The sequence below is a fragment of the Epinephelus lanceolatus genome, chromosome 6 (assembly GCF_041903045.1).
Source record: "Epinephelus lanceolatus isolate andai-2023 chromosome 6, ASM4190304v1, whole genome shotgun sequence".
Classification (NCBI taxonomy): Eukaryota; Metazoa; Chordata; class Actinopteri; order Perciformes; family Serranidae; genus Epinephelus; species Epinephelus lanceolatus.
The window spans coordinates 4,562,959-4,590,623 of record NC_135739.1 but is presented as its reverse complement, the minus strand read 5'-3'; the positions used below and the strand labels follow the sequence as shown (position 1 = coordinate 4,590,623).

Below are 27,665 nucleotides of genomic sequence, written 5' to 3'. Positions count from 1 at the left end.
GGTAGGTTTGATGTTGGTATATGGTTGAGTAACATTACATTTGCAAACAGGTAGGTGCAACTAAGTAGAAAGACAGTACTTAAAGACTTTCACACAGAAAAGCTTTAAAAGATGGGTAAATAAATTAGTCCAAATATTTGTGACAATTAGGACATCACAAATTCAAACGTAAGACTACTGAATTACTCAAGGCCTCATGTTTATAAATTTATTTTAAGTAATTTTAAGAACCTGCAGACACCCTGGCAAATACTACAAATTAATCTAAATATAAACAAGGAGAAGTTGAAGCACAAAACTGAAGCACAAAACTGAGAGAACATGTTTTAATACAAAAAACAGACCATACATGTCAACATAATTTATGATACATTCCCACTACCAACCACTACTAATAGCTCATGACCTCTGACCTCACTGGCCTTCAGGCAACTCACATTCAGTATAACACAGTCCAGACTACACTTACAACCCATCATCTCATATCAATAAACCGGTATAAATATACACAAATTAGTGTAAAGTGGTAAAAAGGAAACAAATACAGCTTTTGCATTTATTCACAAAACTGTCAAATGATTTGAATTGAGATTTTATATTAATGTAAAGAGGCTGAGCTAACAGGCAACATACACAAAATATAATATGTTCAGTTTAAAACTAGGTAATATTGCATTGTCTTTGCAAGTTATGGGCACATAATAAGCACCTTCATCAGTCCAGTCGAACCAAACAAAACAAAAAAAGAAAATGTTTCAGAGAGAGGTTTCAGGATCTGCTGCCTCTGCTCTGATGACATTAGTGTTGTTTGTGATGGTGTGTTTTACCTAAAACGTGGCATGTTACAGGCCAACACAAACACAGACTAGAAAAACAGGAAGAGGAGGCAATACATTGTTAGAAGAGTTTCACCAAGCAGTTACAAAAAGGAGCACCGAGGGGCTTGTTAGTGATGTGACCGCAGATCCTTTCTGCACACAAAACAAACAATGCAGAAACATTCAAACTGAAAATTAAAGCTCTGACACCTGAGAAGTTTACTGCAGGATCACAACTCTAGTGCAATTACAACTTAACTCATTTGGCTTCAGCTCTGGTCATGGCTGCATCATTTCCCCACAGCTCAGTAACGTTTGGACACATATGGCACATGGAGGTGTTAGAGAACAAGGCAAAACACACCTGAATAATTTCAGCTAAAGCCCCGACAGCTTTGCAAATCTTTAAATTCCTTCACCAATTTATATATTGATCTGACGTAATTTTCAGTTGAGGCACACTGCAAGTTAACGACATACGTGGAGATCACACGGGATGAGTAAAGTGTTGAGTGCAGAGATATCATTCAGGTCTTTATATACGAAGCTCCACGAAAGGTTTTCGTTCTGAGCTAGTACTTCCACAGAAGTTATTTTACAAGACTGAAAAATTAGTTAGTCTGTGCTACTATTATTTGTCTTAATGACCCACATCATCTCAATAAGTCTTAACACTTTCTATCATACCATCCTTTCTACTCACAACTAGATCAACCTGCTGTGCAACAACAAATCTTGTAAAGGAGCAACGGTCTTTGCTCCTTTACAAGGCAACAAGCTGGAGCTCTGCATGTACTCCAATAAAGTCGAACTGCAATGTACAAATGAACAAACCACTGGTCAAAGTGTGTTTAGGATGGGCTACAGACAGTACTGTGAACCACATAGTAAAAATTCCTGAACACATCTTTTTCATACCAGCAGCCAGGGCAGCTTAAGATAGCACAGCTTCTCACTTTACCTCACAGGTGCTCTAAGGTTAACATAAACCTAAGCCGGACAAACCTGTGTCACTGGATTGAGAACAAAGTATTCAAACTGCACCCAAACAGGAAGAGCAGGACTAAGCAGCATGGAAGCAGTTCTAAGGCTGTTTAATAAAGACACCTTTCTTTAGCTTACATATAATAAGGTGCAACGCAGTGAGCTAATTTCAGCTATGGAGTTTCTGGTACTCCAAGTTTTATTTTTAAAAAACATCCCTTATATTTAGGTTCCTGAAAGGTACCGTATCGTAATTGTAAAAGGAAATAATAAAGGCCGCCGCCTGCCTCAGCCACACTAGGTGAAAGGTGAGACATTAGTCATTGCAGGAACTGATTTATCTCCCTCCGACCTTCAGGAGAGAAATGTAGCTTTAGTGACGCTGATTGTCTAAAAACAAATAAAACAGAAGGGCCAAAGTCGAGGCATGGAAGCTGTATCCTTTCATTATTCCCCAAGAACAGCGAGGCTTACCTGACTTTTGTATCTCACAACTAATAAGGCAGATAGAGAGAGAGACTTCAGGTATTAAATATATAACTTATGCTTTGATACAAAAATGAATTTAGATTTATAAGAGTGATGAAAGAGGGGGAGGGGGAAACAGTCCAGCTGCAAAGTGTCACTTTAAAGTGTACCGAGGTTCTCAGCCATGTAGCACAGACTGTAGAAGTTGCAGCATATGCAGCAGAGGTTACAGAGCGAGGACAGCAGTCTGTACAGCCACAGACGACCGCTCAGGTGTCTGTATTTGACATCCGTCTCACACAGCTTGGCGTAAGCTTCACGGTTGGACGACAGGCCGATGTCCTGACCCAATCCGCACGCCTGCTCAATAAGGTGCATATCTGCCATGATCTCTGACGTCATTTGGCCAAACCACTGAGCGTTCACAGCCGCAACCGTCACCGACACAAAGAAGATGAAGATCTGGTGGGGAGAGTAGAGTCAGAGATTGAAGTAATATTCTACGATGGGTTTTATGCAGTGTGATGATGTGGAATGAACACACCTGGAAGGCTTCTCTGTCGTCCAGCAGGTCGCTGGGATGATACACAGCGTAGATGGTGAGGTTAAAGAAGGCACAAGCTGAACCCAGGTGGAGGTAGAACGGGACGAGACGACTCTGGATAAACCCATAAGTGTGTCTGTTCAGGTGGTTGTCCATCACAAAGCCTGTGCAGAGAGCAGAACAACTCGTTAACACTGCAGGGGGCCTCCTGTCTCTTGTCTCCATAAAATATCAGGGTTTCTGCTGCAATTTCAGACACATACATGAATCCAAATGCTTGATGCGAGCTCTACCTTACTCCTCTGCTCTATGGTTTTAAGTGGACTGTTAAAACAACTGTGTTTGCAAGAACACAGCCACAATGGTTCACCACAGTCATCAAACATGACAACACATAGACTTTGTGGTTAAATATTAGCAGGATGCACAGGTGTTGGAATGTACTGAGGGTTAGAGCTGCAACGATTAGTCAAGTAGTCGTCAACTATTTAATTAACTGCCAAGTAAAATTGATTTATCTGTTTCAAATTCTCTTATTCCAGCTTCTTAAATGTTTATATTTTCTGGTTTCTTTACTCCTGTATAACAGTATACTGAATATGTTTGGGTTGTGGATAAAACAAGGCATTTGAGGACGTCATCTTGGGCTTTGGGAAACATCAACATTTTGAAACATTTTCTGACACTTAATAGACCAAACAACTGAATGATTAATAAAGAAAATAATCGACCCTGGAAATAATCATTAGTTGCACCCCTACTGGAGGGTCAGGAGGACATGTTTTAGTTAAGAATATAACTGGAGAATGATGTAGTGGTGCGCTCATGGACTGTCTTTTTCACATGAAAAAAAACACAGATGCTCTTGAAGAAAATGGTCAGCACATGGGAAGAAGAAATTAAGGCACTCATTGGAGCAGGAACAAATGCACTTGAATTAAGTTAAAAAGCCTTTATTCAAAAAACATGGATGCCTACATTTACATTACATTTTTTTGCACCCTGATGAAGTCCTTCAAGTGGAAACTGGTCAGTGTTTTGATGTAAGCAGCCATGTTTTTGGAATAAAGACCTTTTTTTAAAAAAAAAAACTTAATTCAAGTCCATTTGTTCCTGCTCCACAAGAGTGCCTGAAGTTCAGTTTGGATCGCACGTAGATCTTGGATAATTGGTGCCTGAGCTACAACAAAAGCAAGTCTGGATCTGGATGTCGGCATGAAGGCGACCATGAAAAAACTGGTTGGAGACGACTCAAAGGTGTGTCACTGAAATCCTGTTCACACACTTGGCACAACAAAAGCATTCTGCACGATCCAATCATGAGTTGAGGGCTCTAAATACAGGATGTACTGAATACACACTGTGATCCTATAGCAGTCATTACTGAACTGTGCACGGAGCACGACATCCCTCACTTGTGTTTCTGTGTACATTTCCACAGTGTGTGTGTCTATGTGCAGGGTACTGACTTGAAATGAAGGTGACCCAAATCTGCATTCCCCAGTACGTGGAGAGCAGCAGCAGCTGCAGCAGCTTGACTGTGAACGTGGGCTCCTCATCAGTGGACATGCTTCCTCCTCAGCCTCTCTCCTCTCCAGTCTGGTCTCCACTGTTATCTCCAAAAAGCCAAAGATGCTTTCTTTTGCTTGTCTGGACGGCACGCTCCGGAGCCTCTGCAAACATAATCAAAACCACATCACTATGATGTGACAACTTGCAGCATCTTCTAAGTAAACTGGGTAAAAACTGAAATGAGGTAACCTGGTGTGTTTAGCCTCAGTGACTTGCTGATAAGCAGACAGAGTAAGTGTACTCATCCACACCTTTAGATAAGAACTATGACGTAACTCCTCTTGTTATGAGGGCAGCGACAGCTCGATCCAGCTTCTCAAATACACAACACAACCTGCAGGTTTGTGTTGTGTTTGTAAGTGGTGAAAACAGTGCAGGCCACACTGTACCCTAAATGAAACTTCCGCATTGTTGCCAAGATCACTGGGTTGCTGTTTTGACCTTACCCACTGAGTGCACTCCTGTCAGCCCGAGAGGAAAATCAAACTACAGGTGTGCACATGCAGTCACTCAAACGCGCTAATCTGCTAATGAGCTAAAACTCAAGTCTAAAGGCTAAAAACAAAGAGTGCCTAATTATTTAACTCCAGCAGCTGCTAACGTTAATGACTAACGAGGCTGTTGCGAATCTTCAAAGTCACCTTTCACCAAACAAACTACTTCGTAAACCAGCTGTTGTTTGCTAACTGTAGTTTTAATAATACCACCGTTTAGCTGAAGATAAAATTACAACCGAGTAGCAGCTAGCGTTAGCTTAAGTTTTAACGTTAGCTGCACTTAGATAACTACTGTAGTTACAGTTCACGTCCTTAAAAGTCAGCAGCCGTCATCTTTGTAATCTTCAGAGGAAACACAGAGTTAGCCGACACTTTAATTTAAATAATATAAAGTCTGAGTACAGCCCTACCTGCGTTACTAACTACTCCTGACAGCTTGTAGAAGAAGTCTTCGGCTCTGACACTTAACTTGACTGCTGACAGTAGCTACGCTAACTCGAGTCGAAGAAGAAGAAGAAGGAGGCGGAACCTCGAGTGTCACAGTGAAAGTGCTCTTGGTAAAAACCGACGGCTCCAACAACAGGTTCCCAGAAAGCCTCCAGACGAAACCTCCCTTCAGTCTGTTGTTACACACAATAGTCTTTGATTTAAAGCTGCTGCTCAGATGAGACAGAAGATAGAGCAGCTCAGGGGGGCAGGGCCGTGCGCAACTGTTTAACACTCGGGGGCCATTTTTAAAGACGCCCTCTGTGACCCGGCCTGGAGGGGGTGAGCGGAGGTTAGGAGCCAGACAGCAAAACTTATTATACATCAATCCTATGTTAGAGGTGCATTATAAACGGCTACTATACTATGACATGTTTGTGATGTACTTCACTATGAGTTACTATGAGGCGGCAGTAGCTCCGTCCATAGGGACTTGGGTTGGGAACTGGAGGGTCGCCCGTTCGAGTCCCCGTCCGGACCAAAATATGGAGTGTGGACTGGTGGCTGGAGAGGTGCCAGTTCACCTCCTGGGCACTGCCAAGGTGCCCTTGAGCAAGGCACCGAACCCCCCAACCGCTCGGGGCGCCTCACCAAGGGCAGCCCCCTCACTCTGACATCTTTCCAATTTGTAGATGTAGGTCCTGTTTGTGCATGTGTGTGTCTTTCAGACCTGTGTGTAATTGACAAGCAAGAGTGAAAACATTGAATTTCCCCTCAGGGGGATTAATAAAGTAAATAAACTAAAACTAACTAACTTAACTTAACTTTAATGACATACTATATGTCAATATTTTATGACTACATACTATATTATCACTTTGTAATGATGTGATACTCTAACATTTTTTTATGACATTTGATACTCTGACATTTTTATGACGTGATACTCTGACATTTTTTATGACGTGATACTCTGACATTTTTATGAAGTGATACTCTGACTTTTTAATGACATGTGATACTCTGATATTTTTATGACATGTGATACTCTGACATTTTTTTATGACGTGATACTCTGACATTTTTTATGACATGTGATACTCTGACATTTTTTTGTGGAATATCATACTATTAGCTTTATAACATTCTTGGAACCCATCGGCTGTATTCGGCGTCTGACTTCCGGCAGATGGCGATACAGCCTCTGGGGGCAGACCCCCAATTTTTTGGCATTCCGGTTTGAGGAGGCGAATTTCCGTTTCCAACTTCCGTTTCTATATATATTGCGATGGATTCAGAGTTTGCAATGACGCCAATTATGTTCCGCCTCATTAGTTCACCGCACGGACCGTTTAACCTGGCAACAACTGCAGCTGGCTCAAACGTGATTGGTCAATATCACGCGGACTACAAACAGCCTACAACCGGAAACCAGGGCTCTTCCGCTCTTCTTCCGGAGGCAAGATCTCCGGGGTTTGCCTACAGACTCTACATTCACTGAATGTAGAGTCTGTATATAGAGACTACCTTTATAATGACATGCATTACTCTTTAAAACATACTATACTATGACTTTTATAAAATGTAATACTATAATATGGCATATTGTACAATGGGTTTTTTTTTTCTGAGATACTATACTAAAACACTACTATCACATACTATACCGTCACTTTTTAATGATACACTAAACTATGACATTTTATGGCATGCTATATTATGATTTTTATGACATAATGTACATTCCCTTTTTAAATAATATGCTGTACTATGAGATTTTGTATGGCATACTATACCATGAGGTTTTTTTATGACACGATACTATGGGATTTTTTATAGCATACTAGACTAAATCACTTTTTAATGACATACTTTTTCTGACATTTTCACAGCATATTATGCTATGATTTTTTTATGACACTCTATACTATGAGATTTTTACATATTAACATATTAAACCATCACTTTGTAATGACACACTGTACCATGACATTTTTGATGGCATACAATGCTACAGCATATTTCATGGCATACTGATACACTGAGCCCCTTCTCTCCTTCTTTACTTTCTCCCGGTCTTAGATTCTAAAAAGTTGGTTCTCGTTTACATTTGCAAACATTCATGTCCTGTTACTGCGTGTCACTAACCCAGCTTTTTCTCTAGAGCCTTTGTTCTCCACTGTCCCACAGGTTCCCTCGAATCATGGCTATGCCTGGATCATGGGATGTGTTTATGCTGCTGCTGTGGTCCTGCTTGATGCCTACTACTACATATTATTATTGTCATATACATATAATGTTAAATATTAATACATACTTACAACATATGGCACCACAATTACTGTGATTATTATTGTAATAAAAAATAAAATTAATGTTATTGTTGCTATTATCATTACTGTCTGCCTTGCTTCTCTCTGTCTCCCTCTCTGTATGTATGATGTTGTCATATGGATTACTGTTGATCAGTTCTATACACACAACAGCTATTGGACGTCTGTCCGTCCTTGAAGAGGGATCCCTCCTCAGTTGCTCTTCCTGAGATTTCTATTATTTCTTCTTTTTGTGGAGTTGTTCTTTATCCACTGTGAGGGTCCAAGGACAGAGGGATGCTATAAAACCTCCGAGGCAAATTGTGATTTGTGATGTTGGGCTGTAAATAAAATTGAAATTGAGAAAAAATGGACTCTAAAATGACATTTTTTATAGCATACCAAACTATCAGTTTTTAATGACATACTATACTGTGACATTTTTAAAGCACACTCATCTGTGATGATGACATGCTATACTATGATGTTTTTTATGATATTTTGACGACATACTATGATGTTTTTTATATTTTGATTACATACTCTGCTATGATGTTTATTATGAAATTTTGACGATGTGCTATACTATGACCATTTTTATGATATTTTGACGACATACTATACTAAGATGTTTTTTTTTTTTGATATTTTGACGACATGCTATACTATGACCATTTTTATGATATTTTGATGACATACTATACTATGACATTTTTTATATATTGATGACATGCTATACTATGACGTTTTTTATAATATTTTGACGACGTACTATACTATGATTTTTTTTATGGTATTTTTGACGACATACTATACTATGACTGTTTTTATGACATTTTTGACGACATACTATACTATGATGTTTTTATGATATTTTAACCACATACTATACTATGATGTTTTTTATGATATTTTGACGAAATACTATACTATGACGTTTTTCAGGATATTTTGATGACATACTATACTATGATGTTTTTTTATGATATTTTGACGACATGCTATACTATGATGTTTTTTATGATATTTTAACCACATACTATACTATGATGTTTTTTATGATATTTTGACGAAATACTATACTATGACGTGTTTCATGATATTTTGACGACATACTATACTATTACGTTTTTCAGGATATTTTGATGACATACTATACTATGATGTTTTTTATGATATTTTGACAACATGCTATACTATGATGTTTTTTATGATATTTTGACGACATACTATACTATGACCGTTTTTATGATATTTTGATGACATACTATACTATGACGTTTTTTATGATATTTTGACGACATACTATACTATGAGTGTTTTTATGCTATTTTTGACGACATACTATGACCGTTTTTATGATATATTGACGACATACTATGCTATGACGTTTTTCAGGATATTTTGACGACATACTATACTATGACCATTTTTTTAATATTTTGACGACATGCTATACTATGATGTTTTTTATGATATTTTGACGACATACTATAATATGATGTTTTTTATGATATTTTGATGACATACTATACTATGACCGTTTTTATGATATATTGACGACATACTATACTGTGACATTTTTTATAATATTTTGATGGCGTACTATACTATGATTGTTTTTATGGTATTTTTGACGACATACTATACTATGACCGTTTTTATGATATTTTGACAACATACTATACTATGACTGTTTTTATGATATTTTGACGACGTACTATACTATGACTGTTTTTATGATATTTTTAACAACATACTATACTATGACTTTTTTTTTTATATTTTGACGACATACTATGACCATTTTTATAATATTTTGACAACATATTATACTATGACTGTTTTTATATTTTGACGACATACTATACTATGACTGTTTTTATCACATTTTTGACGACGTACTATACGATGACTGTTTTTGATATTTTGATGATGTACTCTACCATGATGTTTTTTATGATAATTTGACGATATACTATACTATGACGTTTTTTATATTTTGACGTCATACTATACTATGACGTTTTTTTATATTTTGACGACATGCTATATTATGACGTTTTTTAAGATATTTTGACGACATACTATGACCGTTTTTATGATTTTTTGACGACATACTATACTATGAAGTTTTTTATGATATTTTGATGACATACTATACTATGACGTTTTTTAAGATATTTTGACGACATACTATGACCGTTTTTATGATATTTTGACGACATACTATACTATGAAGTTTTTTATGATATTCTGACGACGTACTATACTATGACGTTTTTTATGATATTTTGACGACATACTATACTATGACCATTTCTATGATATTTTGACGACATACTATACTATGATGTTTTTCAGGATATTTTGACGACATACTATACTGTGACCGTTTTGATGACATTTTGACGACATACTATATTATGACTGTTTTTATGACATTTTTGACAACATACTTTATTATGACTGTTTTTATGACATTTTTGACGACATGCTATACTATGATGTTTTTCAGGATATTTTGACGACATACTATACTATGACGTTTTTTCTGACATGTTGACGACATACTATACTATGACCATTTTTATGATATTTTGATGACATACTATACTATGATGGGTTTTTTTTTATATTTTGACGACATACTATACTATGACCGTTTCTATGATATTTTGATGACATGACTATGATGTTTTTCAGGATATATTGACGACATGCTATACTATGACCATTTTTATGATATTTGGTTGACATACTATACTATGACGTTTTTTCTGATATTTTGATGACATACTATACTATGACTGTTTTTATGACATTTTTGACGACATACTATACTATGACCGTTTTTATGACATTTTTGACGACATACTACACTATGACCGTTTTTATGACATTTTTGACGACATACTACACTATGACCGTTTTTATGACATTTTGACGACATACTATACTATGACCGTTTTTATGACATTTTGACGACATACTATATTATGACTGTTTTTATGACATTTTTGACAACATACTTTATTATGACTGTTTTTATGACATTTTTGACGACATACTATACTATGACATTTTTTATGATATTTTGACGACATACTATACTATGACCGTTTTTATATTTTGACAACATACTATACTATGACGTTTTTTCTGATATTTTGACGACATACTATACTATGAAGTTTTTTTATGATATTTTGATGACATACTATACTATGACTGTTTTTATGACATTTTTGACGACATACTATACTATGACCGTTTTTATATTTTGACAACATACTATACTATGACGTTTTTTCTGATATTTTGACGACATACTATACTATGAAGTTTTTTTATGATATTTTGATGACATACTATACTATGACTGTTTTTATGACATTTTTGACGACATACTATACTATGACCGTTTTTATGACATTTTGACAACATACTATATTATGACTGTTTTTGACATTTTTGACAACATACTTTATTATGACTGTTTTTGTGACATTTTTGACGACATAGTATACTATGACGTTTTTTATGATATTTTGATGACATACTATACTATGACTGTTTTTATGACATTTTTGACAACATACTATACTATGACCGTTTTTATGACATTTTGACAACATACTATATTATGACTGTTTTTGACATTTTTGACAACATACTTTATTATGACTGTTTTTGTGACATTTTTGACGACATAGTATACTATGACGTTTTTTATGATATTTTGATGACATACTATACTATGACTGTTTTTATGACATTTTTGACAACATACTATATTATGATGTCTTTTATTATATTTTGACGACATACTATACTATGACGTTTTATATGATATTTTGATGACATACCATACTATGACCTTTTTTATGATATTTTGATGACATGCTATACTATGACGTTTTTTATGATATTTCAATGACAATACATGACATTTTGTTGACATAATATAGTATGACACTTTTTAGGATATTTGGTTTGGACTTTTTAATAACTTACTATATTATGAATTTATTATTCCTTGCTACACTATTACATTTTTTTTATTGAATAGTATGCTATCACTTTTTTCACAACAAAGTGTAATTTGACATGACAATTTGACATTGTATTTCCTTTTTTGACATACTTTACTGAATTTTTTTTTTTTGTACAGTTTCGTTGAGAGGGACAGCTGAAAGCTCTTCTATCTGTAGGGTGAAGATTCCACTCTTTACAGTGTCACTTCACTTTCCTCTTTTTAAACAATTTTTTTTTTTTTTTTTTTTTTTTTTTTACAAAAATAAGATGACAGATTCTGTAACCTACTCTTTGTAGTTTCAACAATACTAGCACCCTTTCTACCATGACCTGAATAAGCAATGATTCTCTCTCTCTCCTTTGTACCCAGATTTGGAACGCAAGTGCATTATTGTGAAATGCATTTATGGTTCACTGTTGCAATGGAAGTTTATTAATGAATTTGATTGGTGCCAGATTGTATCCACATTATAAGAGCATACAATAGTCTAAATCAATACACAATGTGGGGATAGGATGGTTAATGATTTTCAGATCACACAGGGACAAACCAGCCATCAAAGCATCAACTCAGTTATTCAAATAAAGTGAGGTAACTGTTAAGAGCAAATAAATTCATTTGACATCCAAATGCTGTTCCAATACATTTAAAAAAAGAAGTTGAAGGATACAGAAGGATAAACAAAAGAAACAAACAGATGCTCTGAGCTGAGCTGTTATCCATGTACAGTCAAACAAATCTGCTCCCAACAATTAAATCAGCTTTGACTATGTTTGTGACAGATGTGAACCCTGATTACAACAGTGCTGCACAGTATTTCCCCCCAACAACTTCAGAATCTATATTTAAACAAGCATCAGAATGAAAGTTATTGCATAAAACAGTTTTTAATCAAGTCATTCAATCCTTGGACAGTCCTGGTGATATGATGTAAATCTGATATTAAAATAGTCATCTATAAGTTACAAAACATCTTGTTTGGTTTCTTTTTTCCACAAATTTATCACAACAGCATACATTTTAAAATATGTGTATGAAGCAGATTAGAAAGTCATGTTTTAAGCGTGAATGGCACTTGTAGATAAGGCTAACTTGTTAATAAGAGGTGTACAGTACAATATGGATAACTATGGTTATAAAATGGGGCCAAATATACACATTAAAAAGAAGGTAAAAACAAAACATTGGATGCAATATGCTCCCAACATGTACAAGTAACACACACAGGTTTTGAATCACACAAGACATGAAATCAGACTACAGAATACATTCACGACTTAAAAGCACAATAGTTGTGCTTTTGCCTCACATTGATGGAAAGTCCCCTTAAGACACAGTCTGTCATAAATAGCATAAACTTCAGCTTGTGTCTGTGAAGCTTAATTCAACATCAGAAAATTCTCAGATGTATCTTTGTGTAAAACTGTTTTTTGTATTTATTAAAACATCCCTAAAGCAGAGGCTGTCACCAGACGTGACATGTGGGACACCAGGCTGAGGTCAGGCACCAGTGAGGGGTGTCAGTGTCGCGCAGATTTACAGATTTTATCGTAAACCTCTGGGAAGGCATCCTTACAGCCTAGCTCCTCTCTCAGTCTGTGATACAGCTGTCCGTCAAACATCTCCCAAAACTCTTCCCGGTCCATGTACACATCTGCATACAGCATCTGGAACCTGCAGGAGGCAGACGGCAAATATATATCTCAATGCTCCAGTGTAAATGTATTGGGTGGGTGCGATATTATCACTATTGTTCTAAAGATATCACTTAAGTTTCATGTACGATTTGACACCTACCCATGCACATCTCTAACAAACTTCTCCAGCTGACGCGTTGATGCTTTAGCTTCAAAGTGTTTGACTTTAGGCTCTCCATAAGCACCAATATCCACATACAGCTCCTCCTCTTGACCTTTGGGATGGACCATCCCTCTGCCTGGTGCCAACAGGAAGGGACACAGCCACAGAGGGTAAACCTGAAATAACACGAGACATGCAGGAGTTCAACAAGGAGCACTCTATGTACGATAAACAGTGGGTATTTATTGGCTTCATTCACATCTGAGTCTCACATCGATGTCCTGGTGGAAGCGCATGATGGCATCCTGCAGATTCTTCATGGGCACCAGCATGTCCTGGACCACATGGTGCTGCTCGTAGAGCCGTCTGATGGTCTCTCCCTGAGTGAGCTTCAACAGTGAGATCTTAGGAGGAACCATCCATCCAAAAAGCCAGCGAAATACCGGGTTGTTGCCGAAGGGAATAATATCCTGAAGAAAGGATGCAAATACACAGAGACATAAATGAAAGGGTCAAAAGAGGATGACAAGGTGACTCTATGTGATGCACTGTGCTGTAACTGGTGTTGAAACAATGAATCATTTATGCAATTTATTAAGCAATAAACATGATTTGTTTCTCCAATGTGTGTGTCTTTCTCTGTTTTATATGACTACAAATAAAATATTTAAGGGTTTTGTCCTCTTGGTCAGACATGACAAGCACATTCAAGATGTCATGTTTGCCTCTGGAAATTTATTGTGGACATTTTATTTACTGTTTTCTCATGTTTTCTACACTACGTGATGATGACAATAATTGTCATTTATAGACCTGTTTGCTGAGACAGAGTTCAATGTGTGTACAGACGCCAACAGTAGATGGAATAGTTTGAATTTTATTAGCAACTGAATAATGAACTGTGAAAATGATTCACTTCTTAATATTTAAATTCATTAATTGCTCAATTATAGCGTTGAAATATTCGTATTTTAAAAATGACTCATATGAAACATGTGATTTGTGTTCCTCTCTTTTTAAAAAAAAAAATCATAAATAAAACATAATTCAAGTGCTGCAATGTAAAAATATTAATAAGTAAAATTGAAAATGTGTCTCGAAAACTGAAAGTTTGTGTGTGTGTGTTTTGTTTTGGTTTTTGTAACTTGACTTGAATTTAAAGAATTTGGCTAAATGGATTTAATGATCTTGAATAGTATTTTCACAAATTTGTAAAAATAAAATAAAATCAAGCAAAATCAAATCAAATGAAAATAATTCAGTAAAATAAAATATAATCAAGTAAAATAAAATAAAATTAAATGAAAATAAAGTAAATAAAATAAAACAGAATAAAATGAAAAATAAAATAAAAATAGATTACAACAAACTGAAATAAAATAAAATCCAAACAAAAACGTTAATAATGCTGTGGAGGTCCTGAAAATGAAATGTAAGATTTAGCCCTCCTCACCACCCAAATAGTTTCATACAGTCCCTTAACATTTAATATTACAATAATATGAATCAAACAGCATTTTCACATTATATCATTTTTATATGAGGATATAATTTGTCATATCTGTTCCAGTGTAATGTAGATAAGTCACTCCTCTTATATTCCAGCAGAGGGCAGCCACAACCTTCCAACCAGCACCATAAACTCTTTCACATCTCCACGTCCAACACATCAGCGATGTCTATCACAAAGTGCCGATGTAATCACAGCGTCCGTCAGCCCTGTTTCTATCTGACTTCCCTCTGCACCGTCGACAAAGCAAAATCCTTTCAAAGACAAAGAGCACCCAAAAGCCCCGAGCCAGCTCCTGTCTGTATCTGTCAAACCCATACTATGCATAATTCATCACACCATTTACTGTTACAGAAAACAGAGGATGCCAAGCCCTTCTCACTAATGGCTAATGGTGTGTGTGTGTGTGTGTGTGTGTGTGTGTGTGTGTGTGTGTGAGTACAAAGTTTGTGTGTGTGACAGAGCATTAGAGTCTAATAAAGTGAAGCGGGTTGATAAGATGATGACAAGATGATATCTGTAGATACGTGCAGGACGTTAATGTAATCCTAAAGTTCATGGAAACAACATTGTGTGCCTGTGTGTGATTTTGTGAATACCTGAAGCTCCCAGAAGATGCTGCGCGTGTGTCTGTGATAGTACTGTCTCAGAGGGATGTATTCGACTCCAGTGTGGTTGTTTTTCAGGTAGCCCTCTACGTGTTTAAAGAACCAGGGTTTGAAGTGCAGGCCGATTCTGTTAATCTGACGTCACAGAGGAGAGACGGAGGTTAGAAGTGAACCAACATGAGAAAACAAGTCCAGTACAGCTCATAAACACTTTACCTTATCAGGCTCAGCGTCGTCAGTCATCGTTCCCGTCATGATGACAGCAGAGTCCCGGGTGTACTGGAGGCCCTCTACGAACGTGTTCTGCTTGTTCTCCGATGCTTCAGTGAAGCGTCTGCAGATGTTCTCCAGCCCTCTGACCGGCTCATAGCGCAGCTTGACCCACGGTTTAGCCGGGACTATTTTGATCTCAGCTGCAACCAGGAAGCCCAGAGTTCCACAGGACCACGGGACGGCGTGGAACAGGTCTGAGTTCTCCTCCTAAGTGAGAATAAATCGTCTGTCAGAACAAGAACAAACTGTTCACATGTCCACGGCACGTCTGCAGTGATTAATGTGGGCTCAGCCTTCTTGGTTTCTAACGTTAGGCTATTTGTCTTGTATGTTGCCATTAGCAAACCTCACAGCATCAACAACTTCATCTTCTCCCCGAGGACACACATCTTTGTGCTTTATTTTGTGTGACAGTTACACAACATGTTGCTGCTGCTCAGGGGCCTGTGGCACAAGTTCAACATAGTCTGGCTCTCTGTTTGTTAGGGACTGTTTGAAAGGTATTAGCGGTGTAGGTAGGGTCAGAAAAGGAGAGAGGGTGACATGGGGTGCGTTCTGAATCACCTACTTTTTCTTTTCGGTTTTAGTTGGTGCTGCAGCTGCCCTTTAAAAGTACATAGTGTTGCATGCACTCTGCTATTTCTTCATAATGTTACGTCCTGATCTTTGACCCTCTTAGACATATATCCATTACCATGGAGATAAAACAGAGACGGATGTCAACCCTGACAGCTCTGATGTTGTTTTGCAATGTTACAACTGTACACATTGTAGAGTCTACCGTATTATATTCACGATAGTAAAATTACAAAGGCTGTACATGTCTCTGTCATTCTTACTTAAAACTTACGCCGTTTTGTTGTTGGTTATATTTATGATTATTTTATTCAATTAAACAATTAATATTCCTTTTATGACCAATCGACTGGTCATCAGTCACCTGAATGTGCTGTCATCTGTCATTGCGACTTCTGTTTGCGGCTCAGTAGATATGACATCATCCCCTGTGCAGAGGACTGTGGGTCAGAATAGACAGAAAGCATGCTGGCTTGCATACTTCAAACATCCTGGTATTTTTGACATACTGCATTTCACGTATTGGGACATACTAAATCTTTTTCTGGCATACGATATAGTATGATAGTGTGGGTATTGGAACACACTAGGGCTGACCCAAAAAATTCGAAGCTTTGAAGCTTCGTTCGATGGCACGGGATTCGATTGTGAAAAACAAAATTCTAATATTCAGCCTTTTTTTTCTCCCGTTTTTTTGGGGGACCTTGAACGCAACACTAACCCCGCCACTCTGCTACTTTTTGTGTGTGCAATTTTAATCATGCCGTCTGTTTACAGTTGTTTTTTTCCCCTTTAGCCATATGTAAACTCAAAGAAGGAGAAGCGATGTCTGTTAGGCATATAAGATTTCATGTTTGTGTTTTTAATTGATTGATTGTTTTTGGGTGGTCGACAAATAAAGGCCGGCCCCATTAGGCCGAGTAAAGAAGTCATCTGGTCTGATTGTTGCATGAATTGCCTAAAAAAGTTTCACAGTAAATCAGAGAACAGGGATAATATTATTGCCACGGGTTATTTGAAATGGACAAAGGTATTCTTTATTGGTGAGTTAAGGGAGAATAGCTATCATGTAATTAAAAAAGAAAACAGGGTTGCAAGAAACTGGACTTTTTTTTTTTTCCTTCTTCGCTCAGCTCAGCTTCGATTTTCCAAAATGACGTCGGAGGTCAGCCCTAGAACACACAGATGGTTTTTTGTCCATACCTTAAAGAAATTTCGGTCTACTCTTTCCAAAGCACACTCCAAGTTTCTCAAGATTTGGGGAGCCTTTAATGAACACACTAAGAGGGAGAGGTGTCAACCTATATATATATATATATATATATATATATATATATATATATATATATATATATATATATATATATATATTTGGATGTAACTCATTTATAATCACCATCATTTTGAGTAACTGAAATTTAACTACACATTTTTCCTCAATAACTGTAACCAATTACAATTACATTTATTCTGTAATCCAACACTGCACATAGATATGATGTAATGCATGTTCAGCCTGACCTAACATGAGCTACTAATGAGTGAAGTTAAAATATCACAGAGCTGAAGCCCGTCCCTTTTCACTCATTCAGTAACTTTGATATTAAGTGTTTATTTTGTAGCTCTGGTTCAAAAATAGACAGCTGGAATGTTTCTGTAAACAGGAAGTACCATTTGATGAGATTACAACTAATTTGGCCACGAGCATTTTAAGCTTGATTCCAGGGTTGAGTTGAGAGATTAGGGAGGAGGGTGTTGCAGTTTTTCAAGGGGACAGAATGAATAACCCTGGAGAGGGGTGTTTAAACATAAGGTCCACCCCAGTGACGAGCATGTTCACGTTACAGAGGAAGAACTGAGTGGAGTACTTCTGAATATGAGATGAAACGGTGATAGCCCTGAGGCTATCTGCTGTAGCAGAAATGTGATACTCAGTGAGGTGAAATAAATGCAGAGTAATCACACAACTAGAACAGAAAAGGGCAACATAATTAAACCTCTACTAAAAAAGCCCACCCTGGATCCAGAGGTGTTAGCCAACTATAGACCAATATCTAATCTTCCCTTTATGTCAAAGATCCTTGAGAAAGTAGTCGCAGACCAGCTGTGTGATTTTCTCCATGATAATAATTTATTTGAGGAATTTCAGTCAGGATTTAGAGTGCATCATAGCACTGAGACAGTACTAGTTAAAATTACAAATGACCTTCTGATTGCTTCAGACAAAGGACTTGTCTCTGTACTTGTTTTATTAGATCTTAGTGCGGCGTTTGACACAATTGACCATCAAATTCTACTGCAGAGACTGGATCACTTAATTGGCCTAAAAGGTTCTGCACTAAGCTGGTTTAAATCTTATTTATCTGATCGTTTTCAGTTTGTTGACGTTCATAATGAATCATCCTTACGTACCAAAGTTTGTTTTGGAGTTCCGCAAGGTTCTGTGCTCGGACCAATCCTATTTACTCTATATATGCTTCCTTTAGGTAACATCATTAGAAATCACTCTATAAATTTCCATTGTTATGCGGATGATACTCAGTTGTATTTATCGATGAAGCCAGAAGAAAGTAATCAATTAACTAAACTCCATAACTGCCTTAAAGACATAAAAACTTGGATGAGCACCAATTCCCTGATGTTAAATTCAGACAAAACTGAAGTTATTGTTCTTGGCCCCAAACAACTCAGAGACTCTTTATCTGATGACATAGTTTCTCTAGATGGCATTACTCTGGCCTCTAGCACTACCGTAAGAAACCTCGGAGTAACATTTGATCAAGATTTGTCTTTTAATTCTCATTTAAAACAAACCTCACGGACTGCATTTTTTCATCTGTGTAATATTGCGAAAATTAGGCCTATCCTGACCCGAAAAGATGCAGAAAAATTGGTCCACGCTTTTGTTACCTCTAGGCTGGATTACTGTAACTCTCTATTATCAGGTAGCTCTAGTAAGTCCTTAAAAACTCTCCAGCTAATTCAGAATGCAGCAGCACGTGTACTAACAGGAACTAAGAAACGAGATCATATTTCTCCTGTTTTAGCTTCTCTGCACTGGCTCCCTGTAAAATCCAGAATTGAATTTAAAATCCTACTGTTAACTTATAAAGCTCTAAATGGTCAAGCTCCATCATATCTTAGTGAGCTCATAGTGCCATATTATCCCACCAGAACACTGCGCTCTGAGAACGCAGGGTTACTCGTGGTCCCTAAAGTCTCCAAAAGTAGATCAGGAGCCAGAGCCTTCAGCTATCAGGCTCCTCTCCTGTGGAATCATCTTCCTGTTACGGTCTGGGAGGCAGACACCATCTCCACATTTAAGACTAGACTTAAGACTTTCCTCTTTTATAAAGCTTATAGTTAGGGCTGGCTCAGGCTTGCCCTGTACCAGCCCCTAGTTAGGCTGACTTAGGCCTAGTCTGCCGGAGGACCCCCCTATAATACACCGGGCACCTTCTCTCCTTCTCTCTCTCTCTCGTATTCTATTACTGCATCTTGCTAACTCGGCCATTCTGGATGTCACTAACTCGGCTTCTTCTCCGGAGCCTTTGTGCTCCACTGTCTCTCAGGTTAACTCATATCGCAGCGGTACCTGGACAGCGTGATGTGTGTGGTTGTGCTGCTGCCGTGGTCCTGCCAGATGCCTCCTGCTGCTGCTGCCATCATTAGTCATTAGTCATACTTCTGCTGTTATTATACACATATGACTATTGTCACACATGTATACTGCCAGATATTAATTCATACTTTCAACATATTGTACCACAGTAGCCAGAACTATAACTATAATATTATTACTTTCAATAATGTTGTTGTAACCTACTGTCATTACCTGCATCTCTCTCTCTCTCTCTCTCTCTCTCTCTCTCTCTCTCTCTGTCTCATTGTGTCATGCGGATTACTGTTAATTTATTATGCTGATCTGTTCGGTACGACATCTATTGCTCGTCTGTCCGTCCTGGAAGAGGGATCCCTCCTCAGTTGCTCTTCCTGAGGTTTCTACTGTTTTTTTTCCCTGTTAAAGGGGTTTTTTTGGGGAGTTTTTCCTTATCCGCTGCGAGGGTCATAAGGACAGAGGGGTGTCATATGCTGTAAAGCCCTGTGAGGCAAATTGGGATTTGTGATATTGGGCTTTATAAATAAAATTGATTGATTGATTGACATAGAAACTGTGGGAATATCAGCCACATACTGAAACTAAGACTGAGGGTGCTGTCACACCTGCCCTGCTTGGTTCAGTTCAGTCGAACTCAGGTTTGTTTGCCCCCTCAGTGCAGTTCATTTGGGCAGGTGTGAACACAGCAGTCGCACTGTGTGCACCAAAACAACAGAGACCTTCTTGAAGAGGTGGTCTCAGTCTGGTTACAAACGAACTCTGGTGCGGTTGGTTTGTGGTGAGAAGGTGTTCCGACCTGGATGTGAAGCAACTGCAGTCACATGACACATTGTTTGGGTTAAACATGAGCATGTTACAGTCCTGGAGGATTATTAATGTGCACCTCCTCCTGTACTGCCTTAATATGCACATTCAGCACATCCAGTGCATCAAAACATTGTTTTCTAGTTGGAGCCGCGCCTCGTTTTCAAACTGCATGGTTTGACTAAAATGAACAATGACAGCAATATAGTCCACGACGAGCAGCGCTAAAATCAACCTGCGTAGTTGTCCCTCCATTGTGACATTAGAAAGTGTCACATTTATCTTGCAAGTGTACTCTTCTTCAACGTTTGCTTTACTTCCTGGATTTTTCCCACATGGAAATTCTGACCAATCAAGAGCAGCTTTCTCACACAAGGCATTTGATCTGGTCCTCTTGTAAATGCTGCCGTGAGAACACGAACCAACTCTAGGCAATTATACAACTTTGGAACAAAATTAGTCCCTGATTCAGACCAAAGGAGACGACTCTAGGGCTGACAGCAGCCTAAGCTTTAAATATGATTGCCATTTTCAGGAGTCTGAGGTGAATATGGAAGATGACAGCTGGTGTTTTTTGCCACAATAAATCAACATATATGAATAAAAACAGTTAAAAGTATTGTATGACAGTTTCTCAGTCTGAGCTGACGGTGATGATGTTGCCATGGTGATCCCTGGGTAAACATGAGCCAACTTTGTGACAGCAGAAAAACCTGAGACCTGGACTCACACACACACACACACACACACACACACACACAGAGTGCTCACCTCAGTGCAGCGTACTAAGCTGCCATCAGCCAGAACCAGCTCATATGCGACACAGATGTGCTGAAACAGCCCATAAATGTGAGAGGATGACTCAATGCCTGTACCCATCACCAAACCACCTGAGAGAGGAGACAGAATAAAAGATTCACTCTTAGTAATTCAATCTCTGCCCAGGTGAGACCAACAGCAGGCAAACACACAAGCAGAAAGCAGCGTTGGCCTGCTGGGGGTGAGTATGTACAGTGTGTGCCCACGTCCACATCAGGATAAATGAATGTACCGCGGCCTGCTGGGAAAACATTAGATTGTTGATGCGCAGTTTATGGCATCAAGAAATCCATTACGAAACCCGATCCAGGGGTGCTTCCAACGCTGCAGCCATTTCCCCCCAGTTTCATCTTCTGAGCTACAACATCAATCCTCTAACACAATTAGAGAAGTCACTGGTGCTCTAAACAGGAAGCAGTGATTGATGGAGGTGATGCAGGATCTGCCTCACTGAACAATGAGCTGTGGAATCATCTTTCTAGAAACCCAGGAAATGATGATGATGCCACTCTGTGATGATTCCCTAGAAAATGATCCACAGTAATACGTACCCACAGTGAGGTCATCGAGCTCGGGGAGCACGGGAAGTGTCCAGCCAATAGAGGTGAGGAGGGCGGTCACCTGACCCATGTTGGCCAGCGGCTCTACTCTCACCACCTAAAAAAAAAAAAAAACATACCAAAGATTACTCTGAGTAAAGATCAACCATCAGGCTGAGGAGACAAAATCCAGCCAGGTACATTTTAATGAGTCATATTCTACCTGTAAATGGTTTAGTCATTAATTCAAAGACAGAAACCTTATTGTGTTGAATTATTCTTTATCTTCTTCAGAAATGTTTTTGCCAGTTCCAATAAGATGGTTCATCACAGACACAAGAACATTTTACCAGTAACTGGATATTGTGTTCAAATGCTGCTCAGTAAATATGACCCCAGTCGGCCTGGTGGCAGCGCTGTAACTAAAAGTCAACTGTAATCAGATTTACACAAAACTTTCACTCTACAAATTTGCCCCAGGAACCACTAAAGTCTGCCTCACTAGATTTTTGACATCTCCTCCTGAGCCGTAGGTTTCCATAGCTTTTTTGCAATCATGTGACTATTATGATGCACGAAATACAGATGGAGGGCAGGAGGTGATAAATCCCTTTGTGTATTTGAAACAGAGGAACGTGACTATGTAAAAGGGTCGGACGAACCTGGAGGAAGCAGATAGTCAGAAAAGTGAAACTCATGTTGAATTTGGTCGATAAAAGTTGCACGTTACCTACGAGTTACCTCATTGTTACATGGTGAGCCAATAAAGTGAACTAAAGTCCACTATAACTGTATTTTATATTTCAGCTGTGTACATGGACACACCATTGTCAGACAAGCTAACGTTACCAGGTAAAGTTAGCCTATTTCATTGGGTTTCAAACACATTGAATAGGGATGTCCCGATCAAATTTTTTTTGCATCCGATCCGATACCGAGTCCTTTATTTTGAAACCGAGTCCGATACCGAGTCCTTTATTTTGAAACTGAGTCCGATACCGAGTCCTTTATTTTGAAACCGAGTCCGATACCGAGTCCTTTATTTTGAAACCGAGTCCGATACCGAGTCCTTTATTTTGAAACTGAGTCCGATCTGATACTTTGCAAAGCATTATGAAAGAAAAAAAAAAGAATGCATCCAAGTTGTCTCATAAGGTTTGTTTTTTATTTAAATAGCATCCAAAAAGCTTATCGGTGGCTCAGCAGCACAAAATGTAAACAAATTCTGACTTGTAAACAAATTGTCCCTCCAGAGTTGCCATAGGGCTGTGGTAGACGAGGTTCCGCCGTTGGGTGTGGCTGTGTTGCTCAGAATAAAGAGAGAAGCAGTGGCCGCTGAACCTGTTGTCTCGACTCCTGTCCGTTTATTGCTCATTAGCTGCGCTCAGTTAGGCGAACCCAGGACGCTCGGTTACAATTCATTGGAAAGCGGAGGCAACAATGAACAACACAGATGAAAAACCAGGCCATTTTTGTTGTTTTGATTCCTCTGATCTTTTATTACCAATTCCGATTTTGTGAAAATAACGTGATTGGTCTGATCCTCGGATCGGGTATCGGCACCAACATCCCTAATATTGAACAACAGATTTTAAAAAGGGGCGTGGCTCAGCACATAAATACTCCTAGCTCCTCAACTGCTGGGTCAATCATCAAGAAACTTGCAGGATATGTCCACATGAGTACCTGAAACATACCCTTAAAGATTTATTCAAATTGACCACTAGGAGGTGCCACAAATGCAAAAAATGTGCATGCCATAACACAAATCAGACTATGAATCAGAAATTGTTTGTCAAATCATTACAACACTTGCATTATTATGTTTCATAATAATGTTAAACCATGTGTGTAAAATTATTTTTTGAAAGTGCTCAACAGGGGGCACCACCAGTTCTAAATATGCATTGGCCTTGTGCAAAATTCGGCCATAAATTAACGACAGTTTGTCTCAGTGGTTATTTTTAATTAAGCTATTGATGCATGTCCTCAACATGTCTCTGAAACTGACCCAGAGGAGGTGACGACGGTGCAGAACAAGAGCGTGGTGTGGTATGGATTTGGATTCAATGAATGCGCACCTGTTCAATCATCTTAAAGCCTGCGATTTATCCTAAATGCAGGTGTCAGAAACGGAAAAAAGTCTTGATCCTTCATGGCTTTTAACTTCTAACAATCTGTGCTGACTTAAAGCCCATGATCAACACTTGCAGCCATATTCTCTTTGAGTTAATAATAAGTCCAGTGTCTTGCTTAGACCTGAAAACACAGCGTCACTGTTCAGCAGAAGTCAAACCTCCAGGTTAGTCTGATGCATTTGGAGGAAAAAGCTAGTCAACTGTGAAATCATTAAGCAAAGTGTAGGCTGGTTTACAACCATCTGATCTCCTGACTCCTTGTCTTTATTGCTCTGTTAAAACAATGTCTGTCTTTACAATCTCAGCCGTTACTTTGGAGAATACAATGTTATCATGAGCAAAGTAAATGACAAACCTGTAAAAAGACTGACAGTCTACAGCCGTGCTAACAGCTCCAGCCAGGCTTTGGCACAGTGGTGGCACAGAAAGCATGTTTAGCCACCACAGCAGGCACAGCTGAAAGAGCATGTTCATCACAAGATGGGCCCCTGTCCCAAAATTTAACAAGCGAGATGTCTGCTTCCCATTCCCTATTCCTAGTGTCTGCTGAATCATCCCACCTGCCTCTTTGTGTCCACCGCCAGGATGTCCATCATGTTGATCATGATGTTCTTGTGAGTTTTCTTGTATTTCCCCACTCTGAGTGACACAGTGAGCCAGCCGGGTCGACCCGTGCACATGTAGGTCTTACTGCCGTCCTTCCTCCACTCACGTACCTGAAATGTGTCACATGATACAGAGAAGAACATTATTATCTCTTAAAGGACACACAGCACATCAGATTGTTCATCTCCTCAGCCATCATCAGGGCTGTCTTAGTATGAAAGACTGACGACAGTCTTGGAGATAAAGCTCATTTGAACTCCTCAAAGTATATTTTGTGAACACAGATCCATTCATCCCACCGCACACAGCCTGTTTTCCTCTTTCCTTCATCATTCCCTAAAGTCCACATGTTTGGATAAAGCTCTCTCGGGCCTGTGGCTACTTTAATTCACCTCCACTTCATGTCAGATTCCTCTCTCCTGACCAACTGCTTTTAGGAATCAAGGTATTAGGTGTCTGCTCTCAAACCAGCATGCTCCCAGTGCTCTCCCTCTCTTACCCAGTCAGCATGTTATCACACAGATTACCTAAATTCACACAACTACATCCTTGCATAACTTTTACCTGCACCACAGCACTGAGACAAAGACACCAGAGAAAATGCAAACAAACACTTCAGTTTACATGCTTCCACTGGACATACTGGGGACACTGGGATTGCTTTGCATAACTGTGATGATTAGTTTCTATATTAGCTCATGATATTGGGCCCATTTCTGAACTGCTTCAGCACACGACTAACAAACACTGTCTCATATCACATGGCTTATCGAAGCGATTCATGACCAATATTTAAATTAAAATGCCTTTGCAGAAATGCTTTTTCATTTTAAGAATGTGGCTGCGTTATTTGACTCATAAATAAAATTAGTCATCAATCATCCTATTTGCATTTTAATTTTCTTCTTCAAGACTGCTCATTCTTTCACTTAATTAAAATGAAAAAGAAAAAGACATTTGAGATTTAATTTTCAAAATATGCCCCAGCAAATAGATACCAAATTTCAATTTGAAATGTAATGGCTGGTTTGATTAATATGTTCTGTTGAACGTCACAACAACAATCAGTTTGACTGGAAAAGTTGTGAACATGCACGACCTGATTGATCCAAATCCAAAATAATCAGTGGGCGTTTAATCAGCCCATCATTAAAAGTCACATCAGGAACACATCTCAACAAAACGACCATCAGATATGTAAAATTATAAGACACATAATGATTTTGTAATATTTGTGTGACAGACATGGCTCTAACTTGTTAGTGAGACGAGCCTCGGGGCGTCACTGGTGGTGGAAAAGCTTGTTCTAACAAAATGTTAATCATTGTGTGCGTGCGATGTAAAATATCCTCTGGTTGTAATAATGTGATGTAATAACAAATAAATGACTGATTGATTAGAGAGCAAAGACAAATCATCAGCACCAATGTTTGAATTATAACATCACATCTGACACACACACACAGCCGCTGAGTTTTTCACTACCCAAGATTCCTTGCAAAACACATGTAACATGTCGCTCCTCATTCTGCTCATGCCAGTGACATTCTAAGACTGAACTCTTGAGCTCAAAACTTGACTTTTTACCTCTAATATACTTTTAACTAACTGTTACAAAACTGTTTATGCATATCTATCTATCTATCTATCTATCTATCTATCTATCTATCGTAAATTATAATTATGCATATTCATTTCCGTTTATTTGAGTCTAATTGCATAGACTGTATAATTATTATTAAATTATTTAGGCCTAATATTTTGGGTTTTTTTCTATATATATATATATATATATATATATATATATATATATATATATATATTCTATCCCTTACTTTAACTTGGACTATTTTTTGCGTTTTTTAAAACAAATCTTTAGCTTCAGATTTTCTCTGCCAACGACTGCTTCTCTGTATTTGTTCTGCATAATTATGTTAATTAAAGAACTTGAACTACTGCACATCAATACTGATGCAGAATTTGGAAATTACTTTAACCTTAAATAAAACTGTTAAAATGATCACAGCATACCAAATAGTACTGTTTATTTAATGTTGTCTCCCTTAGTTTCACTAGCACTTTCTTTTTTAACAAATATTTAATTAGCATTTTTGGAGGGAACCTGAGACTTCAGGTTGTCTTTGCTTCTCTGTATCTGTTCTGCATATTTTAAATAAAGAACTTGACCTACTGCACACCCGCACTGGTCTCTAGATATTACTTTAACCTTTAACTAAACTGTAAAACATATCATAGCACATCAAATCAGAAGATTCACACTGCACACACACACACACGCGCACACCTGTGCACGCAGACCCTGTCAGGCTGTGACGGCTCACCTGTCGCTGGATGTCTCGCACGCGCTGGTCGTGCAGTTTGGGCGCAGAGCACATCTTAAAAATGACCCACGCACGCACATAGTAATACACATCAAATATAACGGAGAGCGGCAGCAGGAAGAGACACACAAAGATCCACCTCTGGTGCACGATCACGTAATCTAGACCCTTGACTCTGATCCACAGCAGGAACATGATCACGGCTCCGGCTAAATACAGCAGCGGGTCCATGGTGTCTGAGCAGGCCGGGTCGAGATGTGCACGAGCTCCAAACTCAAACTATCAGACACAGTTTTTAGTCAAACTCCAGCTGAGTGTGGAGACGTTCATGAAGGGAAAGCCCGCACAGCTGCTCCTGATCACCTCTTCAC

At 38.3% G+C, this 27,665-nt stretch overlaps 2 protein-coding genes across 4 annotated transcripts; both read right to left on the bottom strand.

The window, feature by feature from the left end:
* Positions 1 to 312: 312 nt before the first annotated feature.
* LOC117254382 (transmembrane protein 205) lies at positions 313 to 5,596 on the bottom strand. 3 transcript variants are annotated; one of them, XM_078168492.1, is made up of 4 exons: positions 5,413 to 5,596; positions 4,284 to 4,487; positions 2,815 to 2,978; positions 313 to 2,732 (listed from the first exon to the last, which is right to left on the bottom strand). In XM_078168492.1, exons 2-4 carry the CDS (start codon positions 4,381 to 4,383, stop codon positions 2,430 to 2,432), a joined length of 567 nt encoding a protein of 188 aa, XP_078024618.1. In that variant the 5' UTR covers positions 4,384 to 4,487; positions 5,413 to 5,596; the 3' UTR covers positions 313 to 2,429. The 3 variants fall into 3 exon arrangements, with proteins under 3 accessions (XP_078024618.1, XP_033478513.1, XP_033478514.1); XM_033622622.2 differs by having other exon boundaries at positions 5,294 to 5,595; XM_033622623.2 differs by lacking the exon at positions 5,413 to 5,596 and adding an exon at positions 4,638 to 5,251.
* Positions 5,597 to 12,062: 6,466 nt separating this feature from the next.
* On the bottom strand, positions 12,063 to 27,665 carry dhcr24 (24-dehydrocholesterol reductase). Its single transcript, XM_033620835.2, has 9 exons — positions 27,295 to 27,665; positions 24,907 to 25,062; positions 22,221 to 22,326; positions 21,622 to 21,740; positions 15,795 to 16,058; positions 15,570 to 15,713; positions 13,733 to 13,930; positions 13,458 to 13,636; positions 12,063 to 13,334 (listed from the first exon to the last, which is right to left on the bottom strand). The coding sequence occupies exons 1-9, from the start codon at positions 27,523 to 27,525 to the stop codon at positions 13,181 to 13,183; spliced, it is 1,551 nt and encodes a 516-aa protein (XP_033476726.2). The 5' UTR covers positions 27,526 to 27,665; the 3' UTR covers positions 12,063 to 13,180.

What these genes read in the sequence shown, in the direction of transcription:
- LOC117254382 (XM_078168492.1), bottom strand. Translation starts at nt 4,383, where the DNA reads ATGTCCACTGATGAGGAGCCCACGTTCACAGTCAAGCTGCTGCAGCTG. An exon ending in TTGGGTCACCTTCATTTCAA is followed by an intron (nt 2,979 to 4,283) that starts GTCAGTACCCTG and finishes CTCTCTGCACAG; the next exon opens with GCTTTGTGATGGACAACCAC. An exon ending in ACGACAGAGAAGCCTTCCAG is followed by an intron (nt 2,733 to 2,814) that starts GTGTGTTCATTC and finishes TCTCCCCACCAG; the next exon opens with ATCTTCATCTTCTTTGTGTC.
- dhcr24 (XM_033620835.2), bottom strand. Translation starts at nt 27,525, where the DNA reads ATGGACCCGCTGCTGTATTTAGCCGGAGCCGTGATCATGTTCCTGCTG. An exon ending in CGGTGGACACAAAGAGGCAG is followed by an intron (nt 22,327 to 24,906) that starts GTGGGATGATTC and finishes TTTTTTTTTTAG; the next exon opens with GTGGTGAGAGTAGAGCCGCT. An exon ending in ACGACGCTGAGCCTGATAAG is followed by an intron (nt 15,714 to 15,794) that starts GTAAAGTGTTTA and finishes CTGTGACGTCAG; the next exon opens with ATTAACAGAATCGGCCTGCA.